The 20,392-nt window shown below is 44.7% G+C and overlaps 1 protein-coding gene across 1 annotated transcript in view; it reads right to left on the minus strand.

Annotated features, from left to right (window-relative positions):
• TYR (tyrosinase) overlaps positions 1-20,392 on the minus strand; it is a 71,755-nt gene that overhangs the window by 39,273 nt on the left and 12,090 nt on the right. Inside the window, exon 2 of the mRNA XM_061629618.1 lies at positions 17,359-17,575. Within this exon, the coding sequence (XP_061485602.1) occupies positions 17,359-17,575 (217 nt within the window). The remainder of the gene's footprint in view (positions 1-17,358; positions 17,576-20,392) is intronic.

Genomic DNA, 20,392 nt, shown 5'->3' on the forward strand with positions numbered 1-20,392 from the left:
GTGGCTTCCATCATGTGCTGTTCTCCACAACTGCTTTCTCAGTGGGTGCAGGCAGCTACTATAAAGGAAGCGGGGCAGAGGTTTCCCCCAATGACCTTCTCATTGTAAGGTTGATGCATCTAGTGATGCCAATGAATGAGAAAGGCTGCGGATGAGAAAGGCCTGCTCCTGCATCTTTAAGAGCCACTTGAGGTGCAGAAATCAGCAGGCTTTTCACAGCAGGGAGATAAGCAATATGACATGCTAATGTCTCGGCACATCCGACTATGCTCACTGGAACATAGGTGGGCTGTAAAGGTGGCAACCTTAGATGCATGGATTTATTCTTGGAATTTACTTTCTGCTTCAGTGCAGATTTTGTGACTTTGAGGTTAGTTTGGAATCTTTTCATGATGTTGAGGATGAGAGAAATAGTATACGGCAGGAAAAGGTATAATAGTTTTGTACATTTTCTGTTCACTTTAAGTTTGATTCTGCAGTTCATATAGAGCAAAAGCCCAAAACCTCTATAAGAGCACAGCTGGATTCTGCAACCTGTCTCACCTGAGCTTTGCTTGGTATATTATTTTGATTTTTCTTTTGAACGGTGATCTTTATTCTGTACATGGTTTGGAGATTTTTTTGTAAGTCGCTTTGAGTTTCATTTTGGGAAAAAAAGCGAATAATTTTTTAAAAGCTAAATTCCACAGTCTGAATAAATTATACAAAGCAAGACAATTTGCATAATTGACCTCACCAGGCATAATTTTTTCTACAATTTATTGCTATGTTGAATAACTTATTCTGCAGCTCTGCAGGTCAAAGAAACCCTGCGTCTTGGCCACTGCACCAATGCAGGAAAGCATCTAAAGGTGTCCTATAAGAAAGGCTTATGTGTTTGAAGTTTACTCAGTGTGCGTCATGCTTTTTTCAATGCCCTCCTTTATTACTCTTGTCTTCCCCTTCCCCCGACCTGTACTACTTTTCTGAACCTAGGACAGAGGTGGGATGTACGTTGGGCAAACTTTAAAAAACAACAACTAGCAGTACAATCCTATACACACCTACCCAGAAGTAAGTCTCACTGAGCTCAATCAAGCTTATGTAAGCGGGTATAGGATTGCTCTGCCAATCTCTGAATGGTGTATTGGGATATGTTCCTCTTGTTTGTTCTGAGATTACACCATGGAAATCTCAGAAGATTTCCCTTTGATTGCACTGTTGTAACCTCTCTTTGCAACACCAAGGGCTGGAAGCTTGCTTAAAAAAAGACCATCACCAAAGCTGAGATTCTTGGGAAACAAGTTCTGTGCCTAGCACAGCCTTTCCCAAGCTGGTGCCTTCTAGATGCTTTGAACTATAACTCCCATTGTCCCTGGCCATCAACCATGCTGGATGCTGCTGATGGGAATTTCAGTCCACAACATCTGGAGAGCATTGGGTTGGGGAAGACTAGCTTAAAGCAATATGCTTTGCTTTTTTCTAGAGTTGGGCAGAATCTGCAAATCTACATAACTCTATGCCAATAAAGAAAAGAATGAATGGTGTAAAGCTTAAAGCAGGGGTGGGTGAGCCTAAGGCTTGGGGGGGGGGTCAAATACAGCCCTCTCTTTCTAGCTTGCAGAACTCTCCACAGGACACACGCCCTCTCCACAGGACACACGCCCTCTCCACAGGACACACGCCCTCTCCACAGGACACACGCCCTCTCCACAGGACACACGCCCTCTCCACAGGACACGACCCTCACTGACCCTGCTTTGCAACCAGCCTGATTTTGCCCGTGAACTCTGACAATGCCTCTTGCTTGACTGGATGGAGAACAGAGAGCAATGGGTGAGTATGTGTAGAAACTAGCCTCCTGTTCAAAAGTAAAATTTGCATTCATTGCTCCACCCACTTTTGCTTCTGCCCCTACCCATCACTGGGCTTCAGAAGGCTGCCCAGAAGTGAATGCCATGCTCGGACTGAAAAAAGAAGGGTTACTTTACAGTTGGAAATTTAGGCAGCTGCACGTATTGAGGCTCAAGGGGGCAGGGGGAGATCTGGCAGCATTTGGGGTAGATTGTGCTGAGCAGTGACAGGCAGGAGGTAGGCGTCTTTTTGGACACTGAAGGGCCTCGAGCAAAAAAGATGTTATTAAATATGTTCTCTTTTAATATGTTTTTAAAGATGTTTGGTTAAATATACATATTCTTGTTTGTTTTTATGATGTTTTAGAGTGTTTTTAGTGTTTTTGTTTGCCGTCCTGGGCTCTTACTGGGAGGAAGGGCGGGATGTAAATTTAATAAATAACTACAATAATAAATGTCTCCGATAGCATGCAGTCAAACAGAGCTACGACAGCAAGCTGTACAACTAACTTTGCTATATGGAGGTTTGAGGTGTACACTGATGGAGGCTGAAATGCTGAAAAATAGCCTTTGTTTTGGGGATTCTTAAAGAAATAGCTCAATCTGAGGACATCCTAGCTAGAAACCACAAAGCTAGCTTGAGTATGCCTGCCTGCCTGCCTCATCTTTCTGGCCCCATCTGGACTGTACATATAAAGCAGTATTGTTATACCACTTTAAACATTCATGGCTTCCCTCCAAATAATCCTGGGAAGGGTAGTTTGGGAAGGGTGCACAGAGTTGTTAGGGGACCTCTCTTCCGCTCACAGAGCTACAGTTCTCAGAGTGGTTTAACAACCAATCCCTCTTCTCAGGGAACACCATCAAAGTGTGGTCCCAGGTTATGGTCTGAAGGCACTTAAGGCCAGCTGTCTGCTGAAGCTAAGCAGGGTCAGGTCTGGTCAGTGCCTGGATGGGAGACAGCCTGGGAACCATATGTAAGCCGCCTTGAGTTTCAATCATGAAAAGAAAGGCGGGGTATAAATGTAATAAATAATAATAATAATAAAATAAATAATCAAAGCCAAAATGGTGGGATTAAGCTCAACTGGCAGCATTAATTTGGACAAAAGTATAGATTGTTAATAGATCTTCAGAAAGATATAACACACCGATAAACAGTACTCTTTCCCAAAGGCCCCTGACCCATCCAAGGCTGAGCCTAAAATCAGTTGTGGAAAGAAGAGCACTAAAGCACTGTACAGCTGCAGGCACAGTACCTTCAGCTGCAAGCTTGATAAAATAAAGCAGACACAGAGTGGTGGGTGTAACAAAGGAACTTTACTTACAGCCGGACTAGGCCTACAACCAATAAAGTGATTGCTGCTCTAGGTTTTATTTTTTTACAATCTGTAGGATGGCCCCATCTGATTCACTGTGAATATAGTTATAAGCTTCTTGGGAGCAGGGAGCAGTCTATTTTTGCTTTGAGGGACATAGGGTGCTGCCTTATACTGAGTCAGACAATTGGTCTATCTATTATTACTATTATTAGATTTATATCCCACCCTTCCTCCCAGGGCGGCAAACAAAAGCACTAACAACATTAAAACATCATAAAAACACACTTTAAAACACATCAAAACAAAACGTCTTCAGAAACGTTCCTTAAAAAAACACCTTCTAAGATTAAAAACATTTAAAAAAAGAAAGTTTAAGAACATATTTAAAAGCAATTCCAACACAGATGCAGACTGGTGCAATACTGTCTACCCTGGCTGGCAGTGGCTGTCCAAGGTTCAGGCAGAGTTCTTTTCCAGCCGGGCCATATCCGGAGATAGCAGGGACTGAACCTGCAGGCAAAGCAGATGCTCTGCTACTGAGCCTTCTTTTGTTGGGGATCTTTGCATGCCTGTTGAGGATATCCTGCTGTTCAGCTCTCCAGGGTTCTAGAAAGGCTGAGATAAGATAAAATAAACTATGCAAAACAATCAAACTAGGGATGGCTTGCACTTCCAACAGTCCACGGTAGGGTTGCCAGGTTCAGGGCCTGTCCTGTTAAGAGCGAGATTCACAAGGCTGAGACGAGGGTGCAATCAATTCTTGTTTTATTAAAGTAATCCATACATCAAAGGCAGTGTGCCTCATAGGAAACCCTATGCTAACTCACTACAATTTCCTAACTACACTCTATACATGCTCTGCAACGTGTGGAAGGAGTTGATTCAGCGCCCAATTCTGAACGCAGCAGACTTAAATCAGGAAGGTCTTCGAGCATAACCTCTCACTCCTGCACACACACGCCCTCTGCCCCATCTGCTTCTCCAGACGTCGTGTGCGCAGTGAAGGGGGGTGAACATCCAAAGCCTCGTCGGACAGAACAGGTTCCTTATTGGCAGGTTGGGGAGCAGCGGGTGAGAAGGCATCGGGCGTCTCTAGGACCCTGCTTGTTGAAGGAGGAGTTACTGCTTTCTCAGGAGCATCCCTTAACGGTCCCGGGGGTGTGCTTGGACGCTGAGGGCTGTCTCCTTGGAGGGCAGGGCTATCCGTGGGAACTGACGGGGCAGCAAGCTCACTCTCCTCCTCAAAGGCGGGACTAGTCTCAACACAACTGGAACGTTCAGGCTTTCTAACTGCTGTGGCACCTGAAACTCATCCCTTCCCACTCCTCCTGAGAGGGCCTGGGCTCAACAGGGCCTGAGACTGATCCTGTCTCTTTAGGAGAAGAGAAAGCCAGCCAAGTACAGGTGTTCTTGCAACGCTCTAATGGGAAAACCCATAAGGTGGAATTCTCCCTTCCCAGCTTTTAAAGATACAGAAGACCTGTATCTGTATCTTTAAAAGTTGTGCAGGAGGAAGGGAGAATTCTTCCTTGTGGTTTTTCCCATTACTGTGTTGTAAGAACACCTGCACTTGGCTGAGTTTCTCTTCTCCTAAAGTGACAGGATCAGTCTCAGGCCCTGAACCTGGCAACCCTAGTCCATGGGGATGGAGTATAGTTGGCTAAGGGAGCAACCCAAACTCCCCTCCTTCACACCTGGCGGGGCATTAGGGAGAGGCAGGGAGACACGGCGGCTGGAGTAGAAGGTGGAGGCTCAGCCCTTCTTTGCTCCTCCCCACCCCTAGAAGGCCCTGTTTTGAGGCTTTCCACAGGCTGCCACCAGCGGGATCCACCCAGCACCACGTCCCCCCTCCACATGTTTGACAGGCAGAAAGGGGGGGCTGGTGTAAGGAATCAAATATTGGGAATTTTTAATCTTTGATTCACCTCAGTGAACCAGAGTTTGGAAAACCTGCAACAGCAAAGATTCCTGGGAAAGAGCCTCTCTGTGACCCCTGAGAACATATCATCAAAGCCTGAGGGTATAGACTTCTCCTATGGAAATTTGGGGAATGTTGCCCAGTAAGAATCAGGTGCTCCTTTCAAACAAAGAAACGGTTTTACATAAGGATTATGATAAACTTAACCTTTAGGAATCATCAGGAATCTACAGCAGGGAGATCACACCTATTATCTGGGAACTTATCAGGCAATGGGTTGGTTCACATCTTCCTGCTCACATTTACATTGGGGTCAGTTTAGTTAGAAAAAGGTATAAAACATGAGGGGTTGGGAGGGGTCAGCAGCTGCTTTTCTTACCAATGCACCCGAGCATCTTTGGGACAATTTCAGAGCTAAGGATTTTGAGTGAGACCTTTCAAATCTAGCACTGGTTACACAAGGGCAGAGCTTTTGGCTCATTGGGCTAGATACGAAAGTCTCTCTCAGCCTTAGTCTTGCAGCAAATCTCCAGGAAAGGAATATGCAACTTCTGGGCCTTTTCTTTCCTTTTTCTTCCTGTGTGGGTGAGCTTAATGTGAAAGTGTTCATAGGGTTGGTCTCTTTGCTTTAGTCTATCCAGTGTTGCTGAATGAATGAATCACAGTTAGAAAGCTACTCATTGTTAACTGCAATTGTAAACTGCAATGTTTTCCCTTGTTCCTTCTCTTAATAAAACTACTCTTTATTTTACTTTCTGTGTATGTGTCATTGGGTTAAGGGTAAAATTATACATGCTCTGGGGGGTGACGTGCGGGTAACTCCAGCAAAAGATCCTGCTGTTCTCTTAATAGGGGAACTTGGATTTCTAGTCAGTTATGCTCATGAGGAAGTTCAAGGTCCATTCATAACACTGGTCACAGCCCATAGGTGGCAGCCAACAGGAGGCTGCTAGAAACTGGCAGGGCTACTGGAGGAATACAGAGAGAGGGGGAGAGTCTGGTGACAAGTGGATTTGGATTGCTCTGTAGGATTGATGGGAAAAAGAGAAAGTCCAGCCTGGAGAACAGGAAGCAAATGAGGCAACAGGCAATGGGCAGGTTCAAAGGAACAGAGAGAGTGAAAAGCAGGTGCCAAGGGAATGAAAGATGGGAGAGGGGAAACCAGCTGACACCACACACACACACACACACACAAAATTCAGCTACAGCTCTCCTTTAGAGCTACATCTCTCCACACACATTCCCAGCATTCGGTGGGCATCTGAATATAAAAACATAACAATACCACCCTTTCGTTGGCAAGACAGCATAAGCTGTGGCATATATATCTTTCTGTTTGTATTGTGGCGGAGATGGGTTTCAATCCCAGGAAGACAAATCTCTTAAGAGGATCAGAAAACTTAAGGGATAATGGAAAGCTGACGCACAAAGAAAGTGTTTCTTTCTGCACTAAAAGAGAGTTTTAAATACCGTTATTGCCTTGCCACAGCCTAAATCCCTGACTCCAAGGCACTGGGTCAAATCCATTTTCCATTATCCGCTGCATGCACTGAGAGTATATATTATAAGCCCTCTTATTTAAGTGCCGGCAGAGTCAGATTGTAAATTTGTTTTTATCACGAGGTGCTCACTTCTGCCTGTTGTTTGTGCACGGCAATTATTTCTTCTAAGTGTGCCACCACAACCTGGAAAGCTTTAGGTTTTGATGGATTCTGAGAACACAGTAAGTCTCAAATCCTGCTACAGGGGAGAGTGCATTTGGAAAATCAACTATATGAAAGCGGAGAGGCTATGAATTTTTTTCAATCAGACAAGGATGTGTGATTGTGCCTATGAAAAAATAGCTTCACATGTGCTTTTACCTCACTCTCATATGATGCCTGGATTTTTTGCCTTACTGGGCAAATAACTGTTTTGTGTGTGTGGGGGATTTTAAATGGAAGGGGCAAGAGTTAATCCTCTGGCTTCCACTAGCATTGGGTGAATCTATCAGTTTTGGTTTTTCTCAGTTTCTCATTTTTCCAATTCAGTTCTCCACATTTTCACATCATTTGGCTTTTTTTTTTTTTCATAAAAGTACTCATAAGAATTATCAGTGACTTTATCCTAATATACACGTTTGTAATTTTGCATAATACACACTTTTTTGCAAAACAATTTCCTGTAAGATAATGCATGTTAATATCTTATTGTTAGTAATGTATGAATTTACATGCACTTTACCCTAGTATATGCATTTTTGCACTTGTTGGTTACAGAACTGCATCACAAAAAATGGAGAAATGTGAATTTCAAAGGATAGCCTTTGGTGGACTCCCCCCCCCCATGATTTGGAGGGATGCAGGGGCACGTAGGGTGGAGAGGAAGGGGAAGTTCCGTTGTATGAGCGTAAGTTGTTTCAATTGCATAATGACTTTGCTGGATGCAACCCTTGCACTGCAATCCTATATATGTCTACTCAGAAGTAAGTCCAATTTATCTCAACGGGGCTTTTTCCCAAGCGTGGGTATAGGAAAACAGGGTTATATCTCTTTTCATTAATAGGCAAAAAAAATGCAGTTTAAGAACTTACCTATTGCCCACAGATATTTCTATCAAACTTTAAAAAGCAGAGAAATTGGGCAGCTATAGTGAATGCACCAGGGGAACAGGAGACCTGACCTCCTCTCTGAGATATTGTACTACCCTACAAATTTGTCAAAATGCAAACACAATTTGGGTTGGCCTTTCACAGTCCAATCCACTTCCTGTGTAGCTTGGAAGAATTTGGTAACATGTGCCTGTGAGCATATGGTGAGTGGTGGCAACTCTTGCAATCAGCCCAAAGAACAGAAAGAAGACATGTGCTGTGCTGATCTTGTTTTAGCAGGGAGGAAGCAACAGTATTAAGACAGTTCACATAGTCACTTTAAATATGATATTGTAGGGCAGTACAATTTCTCAGAGAGGAGGTCAGGTCTACTGCTCCCCTGGTGCATTCACTATAGCTGCCAAATTTCCCTGCTTTTTAAAGTTTGATAGAAATATCTGTGGGCTATAGGTATGTTCTTTAACCGGAAGGTTTTTTTGCCTATTAGGGCCTTGACTTAGCAGTTTCTACTATCCATCCAGCTGAACTGCCTGGCCCACTTGGGCAATAATAATAAGATTTTTATTTGCTTATATCTGCCGGTCTGCATAGTGTGTTGCTTTTAAGAGCAAGGCTTTTGCCTTTTTATAAAGGAAGGATGTGTTTTCAACTAAAGAGGGCAGAGGAAGGGATCCAGGGGGCTGCCATTAGTGTTGTGAAGGGCAGAGGGAGATACTGAGCAGGGACACAGTTGTGTCATCAGGGGAGATGGGTGTGCAACAGGGTGCTGGTTGCCCCCAAGCTGTCTCCCCGCCCAAGTAGTCTGGATAGCCGGGGTGATAACCCCCCTGGGTAGAAAATGCTGCTTATGAATGCCAGGTCGGTGAATAGTAAAACAACAGCCATTCAGGATCTGATACTGGATGAGCATGCCGACCTGGCTTGTATTACAGACACCTGGTTGGATGAAGATGGGGGCGGTTAATCCCTCTCAGCTTTGCAAGCCAGGCTTCTCTGTACAGCATCAGGCAAGACCTAGGGGGCGGAGAGGTGGAGTTGCAGTGGTTTATCATGATACCATTCCCCTGACCAGGTGCCCTATCCCACAGTCTTCAGGGTTCAAGTGTGTGTATCTGAAGTTGGGTGGCCGGGACAAAATAGGGATTCTGTTGGTGTACCGCCCAGCCCGCTGCTCAACAGTCTCCCTTCCTGAGCTAGCCGGGGTGGTCTCGGGGTTGGTGTTGGAGTCTCCTAGGTTTGTTGTACTGGGGGACTTCAACATCCATGCTGAGACCGCCCTGGCGGGAGTGGCTCAGGATTTCATGGCCTCCATGACAACCATCAGTCTGTCCCAAGTAGTATCTGGTTCCACTCATGCTGCTGGCCACACTCTGGACCTTGTGTTCTGTGCTGGATGGGATGATGGTGATCTTGGTGCGGAGGAACTTTCTGTAGTTCCGTTGTCATGGACAGATCACTACCTGGTTGGGTTTAGACTCACTGGGACTCAAAACCTCTGAAGGGGTGGGGGACCGATTAGGATGGTCCGCCCCAGGAGGCTGATGGATCCGGATGGTTTCCTGAGAGCTCTTGGGGTTTTTCCTGTCACCTTGGCAGGTGATTCTGTTGAAGCTCCGGCTGACCTCTGGAATGGGAAAATGGCCAAAGCGGTGGACATGATCGCTCCTGAGCGTCCCCTCTCACGGAGTGGAGCCAAACCAGCCCCCTGGTTTACCAGGGAGCTGATGGTGATGAAACAAATGAGACGGAGACTAGAGCAACGTTGGCGGAAGACTCCGAGCAAGTTTGACTGAACATGGGCTAGAGCCTATTTGAAGGCCTACTCCGTGGCAGTGCGGGCAGCAAAGAAATTATTCTTTTCAGCCACCATTGCGTCTGCGGGGAGCCGACCAGTGGAGCTGTTTCGAGTGGTCAGGGGTCTTTTATATTCTGGCCCCCGAGAGGGTAAAGTAGACCACTCAACAGCCCGATGTCAAGAATTTGCACGGCACTTCGCAGATAAAATCATTTAGATTCGTTCCGACTTGGATGCTATAGTTGATATAGGCTCAGTGGATGTAACTTTGGCTCCTGCCTGTCCAATAATAATTGATTCTTTTCAACTTGTACAACCTGAGGATGTGGACAGGATCCTTGGAGAAGTGAGGCCTACCACATGTCTGCTAGACCCTTGCCCTTCCTCGCTTATTAAAAGTGCCAGAGGGGGCCTGGCTGAGTGGGTGAAGGGAGTGATCAATGTCTCCTTACAACAAGGCAGAGTTCCAATGTGCCTAAAGGAGGCAGTTGTAAGGCCTTTGCTGAAAAAGCCCTCCCTGGACCCCTCTATCATGGATAATTATCGGCCAGTGTCTAATATTCCATTTCTGGGCAAGGTAATAGAGCGTGTGGTGGCCTCCCAGCTCCAGGGATTCCTGGATGAAATGGATTATCTGGACCCATTTCAGTCTGGTTTCAGGCCTGGTTATGGGACAGAGACGGCTTTGGTCGCCTTGGTGGATGACCTACGCAGAGAACTCAACAGGGGGAGTGTGTCCCTGTTGGTTCTGTTGGATCTCTCAGCGGCTTTTGATACCATCGACCATGGTATCCTTCTGGGTCACCTTACCGGGATGGGACTTGGGGGCACCGTTTTACGATGGCTCCGTTCCTTCCTGGAGGGGCAAACCCAGAAGGTGGTGCTGGGGGATTCCTGTTTGACCCCCTGGCCATTGGCCTGTGGGGTCCCTCAGGGTTCAGTTTTATCCCCCATGCTATTTAATATCTACATGAAACCACTGGGAGAGGTTGTTCGGAGGTTTGGGGTTTGGTGCCATCAGTATGCAGATGACACCCAACTCTATTTCTCCTTTCCACCTAATTCCAAGGAAACTGTCTCGGTTCTAAGCCAGTGTCTGACAGCAGTGGTGGACTGGATGAGGGTGAATAAGCTGAAGCTTAATCCAGACAAGACAGAGGTGCTCCTAGTCAGTCGAAAGGCGGATCAGGGAATAGGGATTCAGCCTGCGCTGGACAGGGTTACACTCCCCCTGAAGACACAGGTTTGCAGTTTGGGTGTGCTCCTGGACTCAGCGTTAAATTTGGAGTCCCAGGTTTCTGCGGTGGCCAGGAGTGCTTTTGCACAGTTAAGACTAGTGCGCCAACTGCGCCCGTTCCTGGAGTTGTCTGATCTGGCCACAGTGACACATGCCTTAGTTACATCCCGCTTAGACTACTGTAACGCGCTCTACGTGGGGCTGCCTCTGAAGACTGTTCGGAAACTGCAGTTGGTGCAACAAGCTGCAGCCAGAATGTTAACTGGGGCGGGTTACAGGGATCATACAACTCCCCTGCTGCAACAGCTCCACTGGCTGCCAGTCTGTTTCCGGACACAATTCAAAGTGCTGGTTATGACCTATAAAGCCCTATATGGCTTAGGTCCAGGCTATCTGTCACACCATATCTCCATATATGAACCTGCCCAGGCCCTGAGATCTTCAGGAGAGACCGTTCTCACAATCCCAACACCTTCACAAGTGCGACTGGTGGGGACACGAGATAGGGCCTTTTCGGTAGCTGCCCCTAGGCTCTGGAACTCCCTCCCTAGGGAGGCAAGAATGGCCTCCTCTGTGCAGTCCTTCCGCCGACAGCTAAAGACTTTTTTCTTCTGGCAGGCCTTTCGAACTGAAGGCTTTAAGGGTAATGATTGAAGAGGGTGCTGTATGTTATTGTTTTACTTGTATGCTCTTAAACTGGGTTGCAGTATTTTAAGTGTATGTCTAATTGGTTTTAACATCTTAATAGTTTAATTCTGTTTTAATGATGATTTTTATATGTTTATATGTTTTATAAGTTTATATGTTCTTAATGATATGTACTTACTTTTATCTGGAAGCCACCTTGAGTTCCAGTTTGGAAAAAGGGCGGGGTATAAATAAAGATAATAACAACAACAACAACAACAACAACAATAATAGTGAATTTCTCTGCTTTTTAATCCGGGAGGTAAGAAATGGGATCCTGTGCAAATTTGCTGATAATGGATTGATCATTTGCATGTTTACTGAGTTCAGTGGGATTTACTCCCCTGAAATCATGCTTAGGATGGGTGAAACTGACCACAAAGGATGGGGAGGGGGGAGGAGGAGGAGGAAGGGGAGGAAGGTCAGAGGGGAGGAGGAGGATGGGAGCAGGCAGGAGGGGGAGGGGTGAAGAAGGGTAGGTTAGATCATTTGCATGTTTATTGAGTTCAGTGGGATTTACTCCCATGCAATCATGCTTAGGATAGGTAAAACTGACCAGGGAGGGCTGGAGTGGGCGTGGGAGGAGGATGGAGGAAGAGGGGAGGGGAGGAGGAAGGGAGAGGAGATGGGAAGGAGGGGAAAGGCAGGTCTGATCATTTGCATGCTTATTGTGTTCAATGGGATTTACTCTTATGCAATCATAGTTAAAAATGTAAATGTACTGCCTTCAAGTCGATTCCGACTTATGGTGACCCTATGAATAGGGTTTTTCATGAGGCTGAGAGGCAGTAACTAGCCCAAGGAAACTGTCCATGGGGGTGGAGGGGGGAGGAGAGAGGAGAGGGAAGGAGAAAGGGAGGGGAGAGGGGAGCGGAAGGAGGGGAGGGGCAAAGGAAGAGGAGGGCAGGTTTGATCATTTGCATGCTTTTTGAGGTCAATTGTATTTACTCCTGTGCAATCATGCTTAAGATAGGTAAAACTGACTATGGGGAGGAGGGGGAGGGGAGGAGGGAGAGGGGAAGGGGGATTGGAAGGGGATGGGGAGGGAGGGGCAAAGGAAGGGGAGGAAAGGGGCAAGAGTGAGGGGATAGGAGGGAGGAGAAGGGAGGGTGGGTTTGATCATTTGCATACTTTTTGAGTTCAGTGGGATTAATTTCTGTGCAATCATGTTTAGGATAGGTGAAACTGACCTGGGGGAGGGGCAGAGAGGGGAGGAGATTGGGTGGGTGGGCACTGGGCAGAGGGGAAGCCCCTTTCATTTCCAAAAGGAAAACATTGTGAACAGTAGCATTGCTGTTCAGCATTTCCCCCACCTTTTTATTCTACCTTTTTAACATTTTGTTTTAATGTATTTTCAGGTCTCTTTTTATGATTTTTTAAAATGTTTTTAGCACTTCTGTTTTCTGCCCTGGACACCTTCTGAGAGGAAGAGTGAGATATAAATCAAATAATAAATAAATAAATAATAAATGTAGCCTCCCACCCAAATTTTAACCAAAGCTGACCCTGGCCACATCCACACCAGACCTTTGTTTCACTTTAGACAGTCATGCCTTCTCCCAAGGAATCCTGGGAAGTGTAGTTAGTGCTGAGAGTTGCTAGGAGATGCCCTGTTCCCCTCACAGAGCTTCAGTCAGAGCGGCCGACTGTTAAACCACTGGCTATGGGAGCTCTGTCAGGGGAATAGGAGTCTCCTCTCAGCCCCCTTCACAAACTACACTTCCCAGGATTCTTTGGGGGAAGCCATGACTGTCTAAAGTGAAATAAAGGTCTGGTGTGGGTGTGGCCCCCTGATTAGGCAAGCCCAGCAGCGGTGAGTCTGGCTTTTAGAACACTGACAGTTGGTTCTTACTGAGCATGTCCGACATTATCATTAAGTTCAATATAAAATTTCTTAAATTCATTAAAAATCAGCTAGGCATTTTTTAAACTTTTTTTTTTTTAACTGAAGAAGATGAACAAGAGAGCAAAGTCAGGGCAAAGTCAGAAACAGGATTACACGTACTCAGTGAACACGGCTGATTTTTAATTAATTTCAACAAATTATGAGAAGTCTGACAGAAAAAAGTCCAAAAGGGGTCCAAAAGGGGGGTTGGAATTGGCGCACGAGCCAAAGATTCCCCCAACGGTTCTGTTGACGCATCCTCTCCAGCAGGAGGACTGTCCGTGGGAACTGGCACAGTGTCAAGCACACTCCCTCCCCCAGTGTCTTCGAAAGTCTCAAATTCCTCTGGCTCTGCCCCATTGGGGTATGTTGTCTTCACTAATGTATGCATTTTTATGCACACTTTCCTCCTAATATATGCATTTTTGTATACATTGGTTGATTGGAGAACTGCATTAGAAAATTTGGAGATGTAAATTTTGAAGGGTAATTGTCTTTTGGTTTGTGTGTTCAAGAAGTATGGATTAGGTAGTTTCTCATTAAAATGCAAACAAAATCAAATTTCTTCCCCAACTCTAATCATCACAACAGGGAGTATCTCTTAAATAAGATACATCCTGTTGTACTTACTGTTTTTCCTCCTTAACATTGCAGATGGGTTTGGAGATGCGCTTGAAAGCATTCAACTTTGCCTGGATTGTGATCTGAACAAGTAAAGGAAATAAATAAATGGGTAAAAAACCCTGAAAGAAAGCAAAAATTGCCAGTTTCATAATCTATGATCACAGAATCATAGAATAGTAGAGTTGGAAGGGGCCTATAAGGCCATCAAGTCCAACCCCCTGCACAATAAAGGAATCAAAATCAAAGCATTCCCAACAGATGGCTGTCCGGCTGCCTCCTGAATGCCTCCAGTGTTGGTGAGCCCACTACCTCTCTAGGTCATTGGTTCCATTGTCGTATGGCTCTAACAGTTAGGAAGTTTTTCCTGATGTCCAGTTGAAATCTGGCTTCCTGCAACTTGAGCCCATTATTCCATGTCCTGCACTCTGGGACGACCGAGAAGAGATCCCGGCCCTCCTCTGTGTGACAACTTTTCATGTACTTGAAGAGTGCTATCATATCTCCCCTCAGTCTTCTCTTCTCCAGGCTAAACATGCCCAGTTCTTGAAGGAGCAAGATTAATTATTCGATGAAGGAGCAAGATTATTTATTTGTACACCGATGGTAAAGCCTACCAATCCTTGTAGAAAACAAGTGGTAAACATAAATTATAGAGTCATATAATAAACTGTGATAGTCTCAGAAAGTTTAAATTGATTGCCAGCTGTATTTTTTCAAAAAATTAAAATCATGTGGCATAAATGGAAACTAAAGGGTGTAAATGGCAGCAGTCCAGTTAAGCTTATGGGATGAGATATCAATGTAAACTAATATCTCAAGGGGTCCATTAAGTAGAAATGTCACATTGGTAAAAGACATGCAATGTGACCAGTATTTGGCAAGCAAAGCAAAATATATATTTTGAAGTAGTTTGTGCAATAAATAATTCTGTTTTAAGGAATTCACACACACACTCACAAGCCATATATCAGAGCTGCACCTCTTGTGATCCACCAAGCTAAATGCAGTCTACCAGCCCCTTAGCCATTTACCAAGTACTTGACAATCCTCCCATTTTTGAAATCCCAGACATTAAAAAAAAAAAACTAGATTGATCCATTTCCTGGATCGGTTTTCATACAGAGATAATCAGTTACGTTCACCTTGGTCATCTGTAAGCTGTAGGGGCTTGAACATGATAAGCCAGAGACTTTTTGCAGAACTTTTTCTTTCAGCTCTGAGGAAGGGAGCAAATGTTTTCATGGAACTGCTCTAACCCAGCTTTGCCACTAATGCTGCCACCTCTTCAATGGTCTGGTTGACACAGTGGCAAATGTGTTCCTGGGAGCTACTGGCAGGTGCCATTCTTTTTTCCCCACAAGAGAAAAAGAGTGAGGGGAAGCAGCACTGTCCTCACTCTAATTTGGCTTCATGATGAGAAAAAAAATGGCATCCTGCAAACACAGCTGTAAGCAGAATCACCAGAGCTAGTGAGGTTTTCCCCACTCTCCCCACTGTTTGCACCCTCGCCTCCCAAATGGCCAAAATGCATTCTCAAATTGCACATGTTATAAACAGAATAGTGAACTCGGGAGGGTGTTTACATTTTGTCTCAGCACAAACTTCGATACTCAGAAAATTCCATGGCTGCTCCACGTCATAGAACCACTGAACAGAATCAAAGAGTTGGAAGGAACATCAAAGATCATCTAGCCCAGCCCACTTCTGATGCAGGAAATCCACTGCTACAGTAGCCCTAACAGGTGGCCATCCAGCCTCTCTTAAAAACCTCTAGTAAAGGAGAACTCATCAGCTTCTGAGGCACTGCTCCACTGTTAACCAGCTCAGACTGTCAGGAAATTCTTCCTAATATTTATTTATTTATTATTATCCCGCCCTTCCTCCCAGCAGGAGCCCAGGGCGGCAAACAAAAGCACTAAAAACACTTTAAAACATCATAAAAACATCTGCCCTAGGCTCCTGCCAGAAGGAAGGGTGGGATATCAATCAATCAATCAATCAGATTTTAAAATACATGAAAACAAAACAACTTTAAAAACATTTTTTTTTAAAAAAAGCTTTGAAGACATCTTTAAAAAGTTACATATTAAAAAGCAATTTAGTCAATACACCCCTTGGAACCCATTGATTTGGGACCCATACAGAGCAACAGAGGACAAATCTAGAATATCATCTCTGTAACGTTAACGGCACCGGTGACAGCTTTGGTTTTGGGATAGGATATAACAGCATCAAACCTATGTTCCTGTAACTGTAGTCCCCTTAGCAATATGCTAAATGCAGTTAGTATTTGAGGTAGACCAGAAATTGTAAGGCCATGATCAGAAGGATGACTTTGGGTTTATATTTCTCAGACAGTGCCTACTCACTCCCACTTCACCATATATGATGTCACTTTTTGAAACTAAGGGTGCTTTCACAAGGCATTAATAATCTGTTGTTAAGAGGACTGGGAAGACTCAGAAATCCAACTGGGAATGCTGAAAGCCTTGGATGTACCTAAAGTAGCATTTTGGATTCCAGCCTTAGAACACATTCCTGCCTGTTGAGATGCTTACATGGCTACTGTTTGATCATAATCTGCTGCACGATGATCCAATCCATGCAGGAGGAACCATGACATCAGGTATTTGGGCAATTACACCCCATGCAATCAGACCAGGATATTTCTGGTTTATAGGCTTCCTTGTGCAGTTAATTACTGCACAACATTGGGTTGGATCCAGAGATGCACAAGGCATTCTGCTGATGGCCCTCATCTGCAAATTGCTGCACAAAAACTAGTGAAGGATTTCTCACAACACAAACTTAGCATAAGACATTGGCCCAGTGCAGGTGATGTATCTCAGTTTAATCAGCCAAGGCAGGAACAAACCTTTCGCCCACACATGCAGCTCCTTTGCTTCTCCCTTTGCAGAATGGCATAATTCAACCATGTCGTCTCTAATTAACCATGGTTTTGCACTTTGTCCGAAACAAGAAAACATCACTAAGTACTTATTTTCTAGATGAACTTGTATATATTATTGTTATTCACCCTTCCAACCTTTTAATCAATAAGGTTAAATTTCTGTAATTGTCAGATTCCTAGGATGAACCTTTGACCCTCCTGTGCAAAACGTCCTGGGCAAACCATCCACTCTTAAAAGTTTGACCTTCCTGTGAACAACATCCTAAGCAAAACATCCTCTTGTACTTTTAACCTTCCAGTGAACTTGAACCTCCTATGCCCAAGAGCCTTTAAAGCATAAATCAGTCATTTGCAACCAAAATTCTACAACCATAACCCCAACGCAAAATGGTTGAAAGTCCTATTCCTTCACACAAGGATCTTGCACTAAGTTGGGAAATGTCCTAAAGCAGAAGGGCTCTGAATTCATTTTAAACCCACGTGTGTGTAATATTTGTGCACACAAATGCCACACAGCAGAAAGTGAAAAGAAAAAAAGGAAAGGAAAAAAAGTTTACCTTCCAAAGTGTTCCTGAAGCTGAAGTTTGCCATTTTGTCCATGGTTCCAGCTTCATACTGGGTCAGACTTAGACAGAATTCAACCTCAGCTGAAGATGGAAGCCTGGGAGTTCTCCTTTTATCATGGTTCCCAGGATTTCGAAGCACAGGCCCTTCATTAGTGCCATTGCAGAGTTCTTGGTGGCTGTTGTACTCTTCTGATTGGCTGCAAATTACCTACAGGATATGCATATAGCATTGAGAAATCTGATGAAGTCTGATGTCCCAATTCCCTTAAAGAGATTTGGGCAAGTAAACAAAGCTATGCAAACATTATTTACTGGATCAGGAAATGTGGGCAAAAAAATCAGATGTGGAGCCAAGTATGGGTGCTATCTATTTGCTGCAAATTTATTTATTTATCCAATTTGTAACCCACCTTCCCTCAAAAGGTGGCATAAAATAGTTTTTTTTAAAAAACAACCATGAACATGCTAATTACAATGATAAAATATGTTAGCAGCGCCACTAATTTATAAGCAGCAATAAAAACATCAAAGCACAGCAAATTAGTATGAACCAAATGCAGACTGGAACAAGAATGTTTTTCAGACTCTCTCGAAGTCTAGCAATGACAACACCATTCATAATACCCTACAAAGTGAGTTCCAAAGCACCAGTGTTCCTGATACCACTTCCAACACTGTGAAATGTAAGGAAGCAACTGATTCCACAGACATTTTTGGGCCTTGGCTGGGTCAGGTTCTGGAAGCCAAAGATCACTACAGGTTGGATTTGATGACCCAGAGTGACCTAGAGTCAGTGGGCAGGGCGTCAGGCAGGAAGAAGAGGCAGCCACGGCTCTCCTTCCTGCCTGGTGAGCAAAGGAAGCCATCCTCCAGGGTGCAGGTGCTGTTGTGCATGGGCTTTCATGCAGGAAAGCCCTTTGCACAATTCCATCATGTAGATCTCTCCCTCCGCTCAGGAGCTGACAAGCAATCCTGGGGGAATGCTGTTTTGCATCCCAGGGGATGCTATTTTGCAAGGTGCTTTCCTACAGAAAAGCCCTAACAGCATTCAGGAGGAAACTGGAGGCCATGCTGCAAGCTCTTCCGGCGCCTGTCTCCTCGCGGGGGCTGCTAGCTTGTTGTCCGGGGATGCTGCTGCGGCCCAAGACGCAGGAAGGCCGCGGCGAGGAAAGGCCTCCGGCGGCTTCTCGCTCTCTCTCCCTTCCCCCATCGGGCTCCACCTGCAGGACCCTCGCAAGGCGAACCAGCAGCTCCAGGGCCAGAACCACCGTCCCGGCTTCCGCAGGCTGAGAGGGCCGTGCCACACCCAGAACTATGGGGATAGGACTATGACTGAGAGAGTGTGGCTAGCCTTGCAAAGTAGCCCAATGTCTATAACACCTTTTCTGCCAAAGTGAGGGGGGAGGTAGTTTGTGTTAACTTTGAATTGTATTACAAATTGCATTGTTTTTATTGTTTGTTGTTTTATTGATGTATTATTGATGTTTTATTGGTGTATTTTGATGGTCTTTTTGTAAGCCGCCTTGAGGGCCTTTTAGCCGGAAGGCGGGGTAGAAATATTAAAATCAAATCAAATCAATTGTGCAGGGGAATTTTTTTAAAAAAAATTATTTATTCAATTTATATCCCACCCTTCCTCCCAGTAGGAGCCCAGGGTGGCAATTGTCTCCCTCTCCCATCCATAACTTTAATTATTATTATTTTTACCCTGATTAAACTTGAGTCCAGCCCCTGAACTTATCTGGGTTTGAGCCGGAACGGGTAGTCCTCAGGTCAACACAGGGTGGTCTCCCGATGCCCCCCACCCTCTGGATTGGAGCCACAGGACAGATAAAGGGAAGTGTGTACAGCCCTGTAAAATGGCAATATGCACTGGAGTGGACCTGTGCCCAATATAATTAAGTATCCCTTATCTGTCATTGAGGATTACGGGATGCTTCAACAGACATACAAGAACCTTAGGACAGGCAGCTGTGAGATAATCTACTCTTTTAAACCCTTGCCATAATCCATACTCAGTCAGAGGTTTTTAGCTGTAAAGCAGGAGAATTCTTAATTCCTCCTCAAAGTGCATCATTAAACAGCTTGGTTCTGGATGGATACATTTGTCCCCCATATGGATATCCAATCCCTGATGGAAGTTGACTGAGTTATTAGCTTTTGCTTCCTTATGGTAACACACTCAGCTATTTCATTATACACAAAGAGCATTTCCTTCAATCAGATTGGGAATTTGCGACCTTTTGATCTCAATAATGATCCAGCTGTCCTTCTCTTATCTGCCTGCCCTGGCACACTTTTGTATCACAAAGGAGTGCGTGAAAATTTATACAAGAAGTAATTTTTAAATACGTGTTATTCACAATACATGTTAGTTCATGTTCTGGTATGATGATCAGTTTTATACTTCTGTTCTTTGAAATTCTGGTTTGTTTGTTTTTTCATCCTTCACAAATGAGGTATTTAGGAACTGAGTTGACAATAGACCAGATGCCATCTCACAAATGAACTCTCTTCAGAAATGAATGGGATGAGGCAGGGACAGTAGCTGCACCCCCAGCATTTTTGTCCCTACCATCCATGGCTGGTTCCAGTCCCAGACCGCCATCATTCGTTGGCCCTAAGATCTAAGTGCTGCTTTCTGCCGAATGTTAGTTAATTCATTTATAACCCACCTTTTCTCCAAGGAGCTCAAGGTGGCATACATGGTTCAACCCACAGGGTTGTTGTGTGGTGATAACATGGAGAGGGAGAAGAAATGGAGTCAACAGGGACCAGCCCGCATGTGTGATCCTGCCCATATCCACATTTCAAGCCTGTGCATGTTAAGATGAATGCTCAAACAAGCCTTTCATCTAAATTTATTCTCTGCTGCCTAGTGATGGGCGAGAAAGTCAATCCATTCCACATATAAAGCTAAATCTATCAAATTTACAATTTACGAAACAATATGAGTCAAAACACAGCCATTCTTCAAAATCTGCACTTATCCAAATTTTGCAGTGCGGTTCTCCAATCAAGAAAT

The sequence above is a fragment of the Rhineura floridana genome, chromosome 5 (assembly GCF_030035675.1).
Source record: "Rhineura floridana isolate rRhiFlo1 chromosome 5, rRhiFlo1.hap2, whole genome shotgun sequence".
NCBI lineage: Eukaryota > Metazoa > Chordata > Lepidosauria > Squamata > Rhineuridae > Rhineura > Rhineura floridana.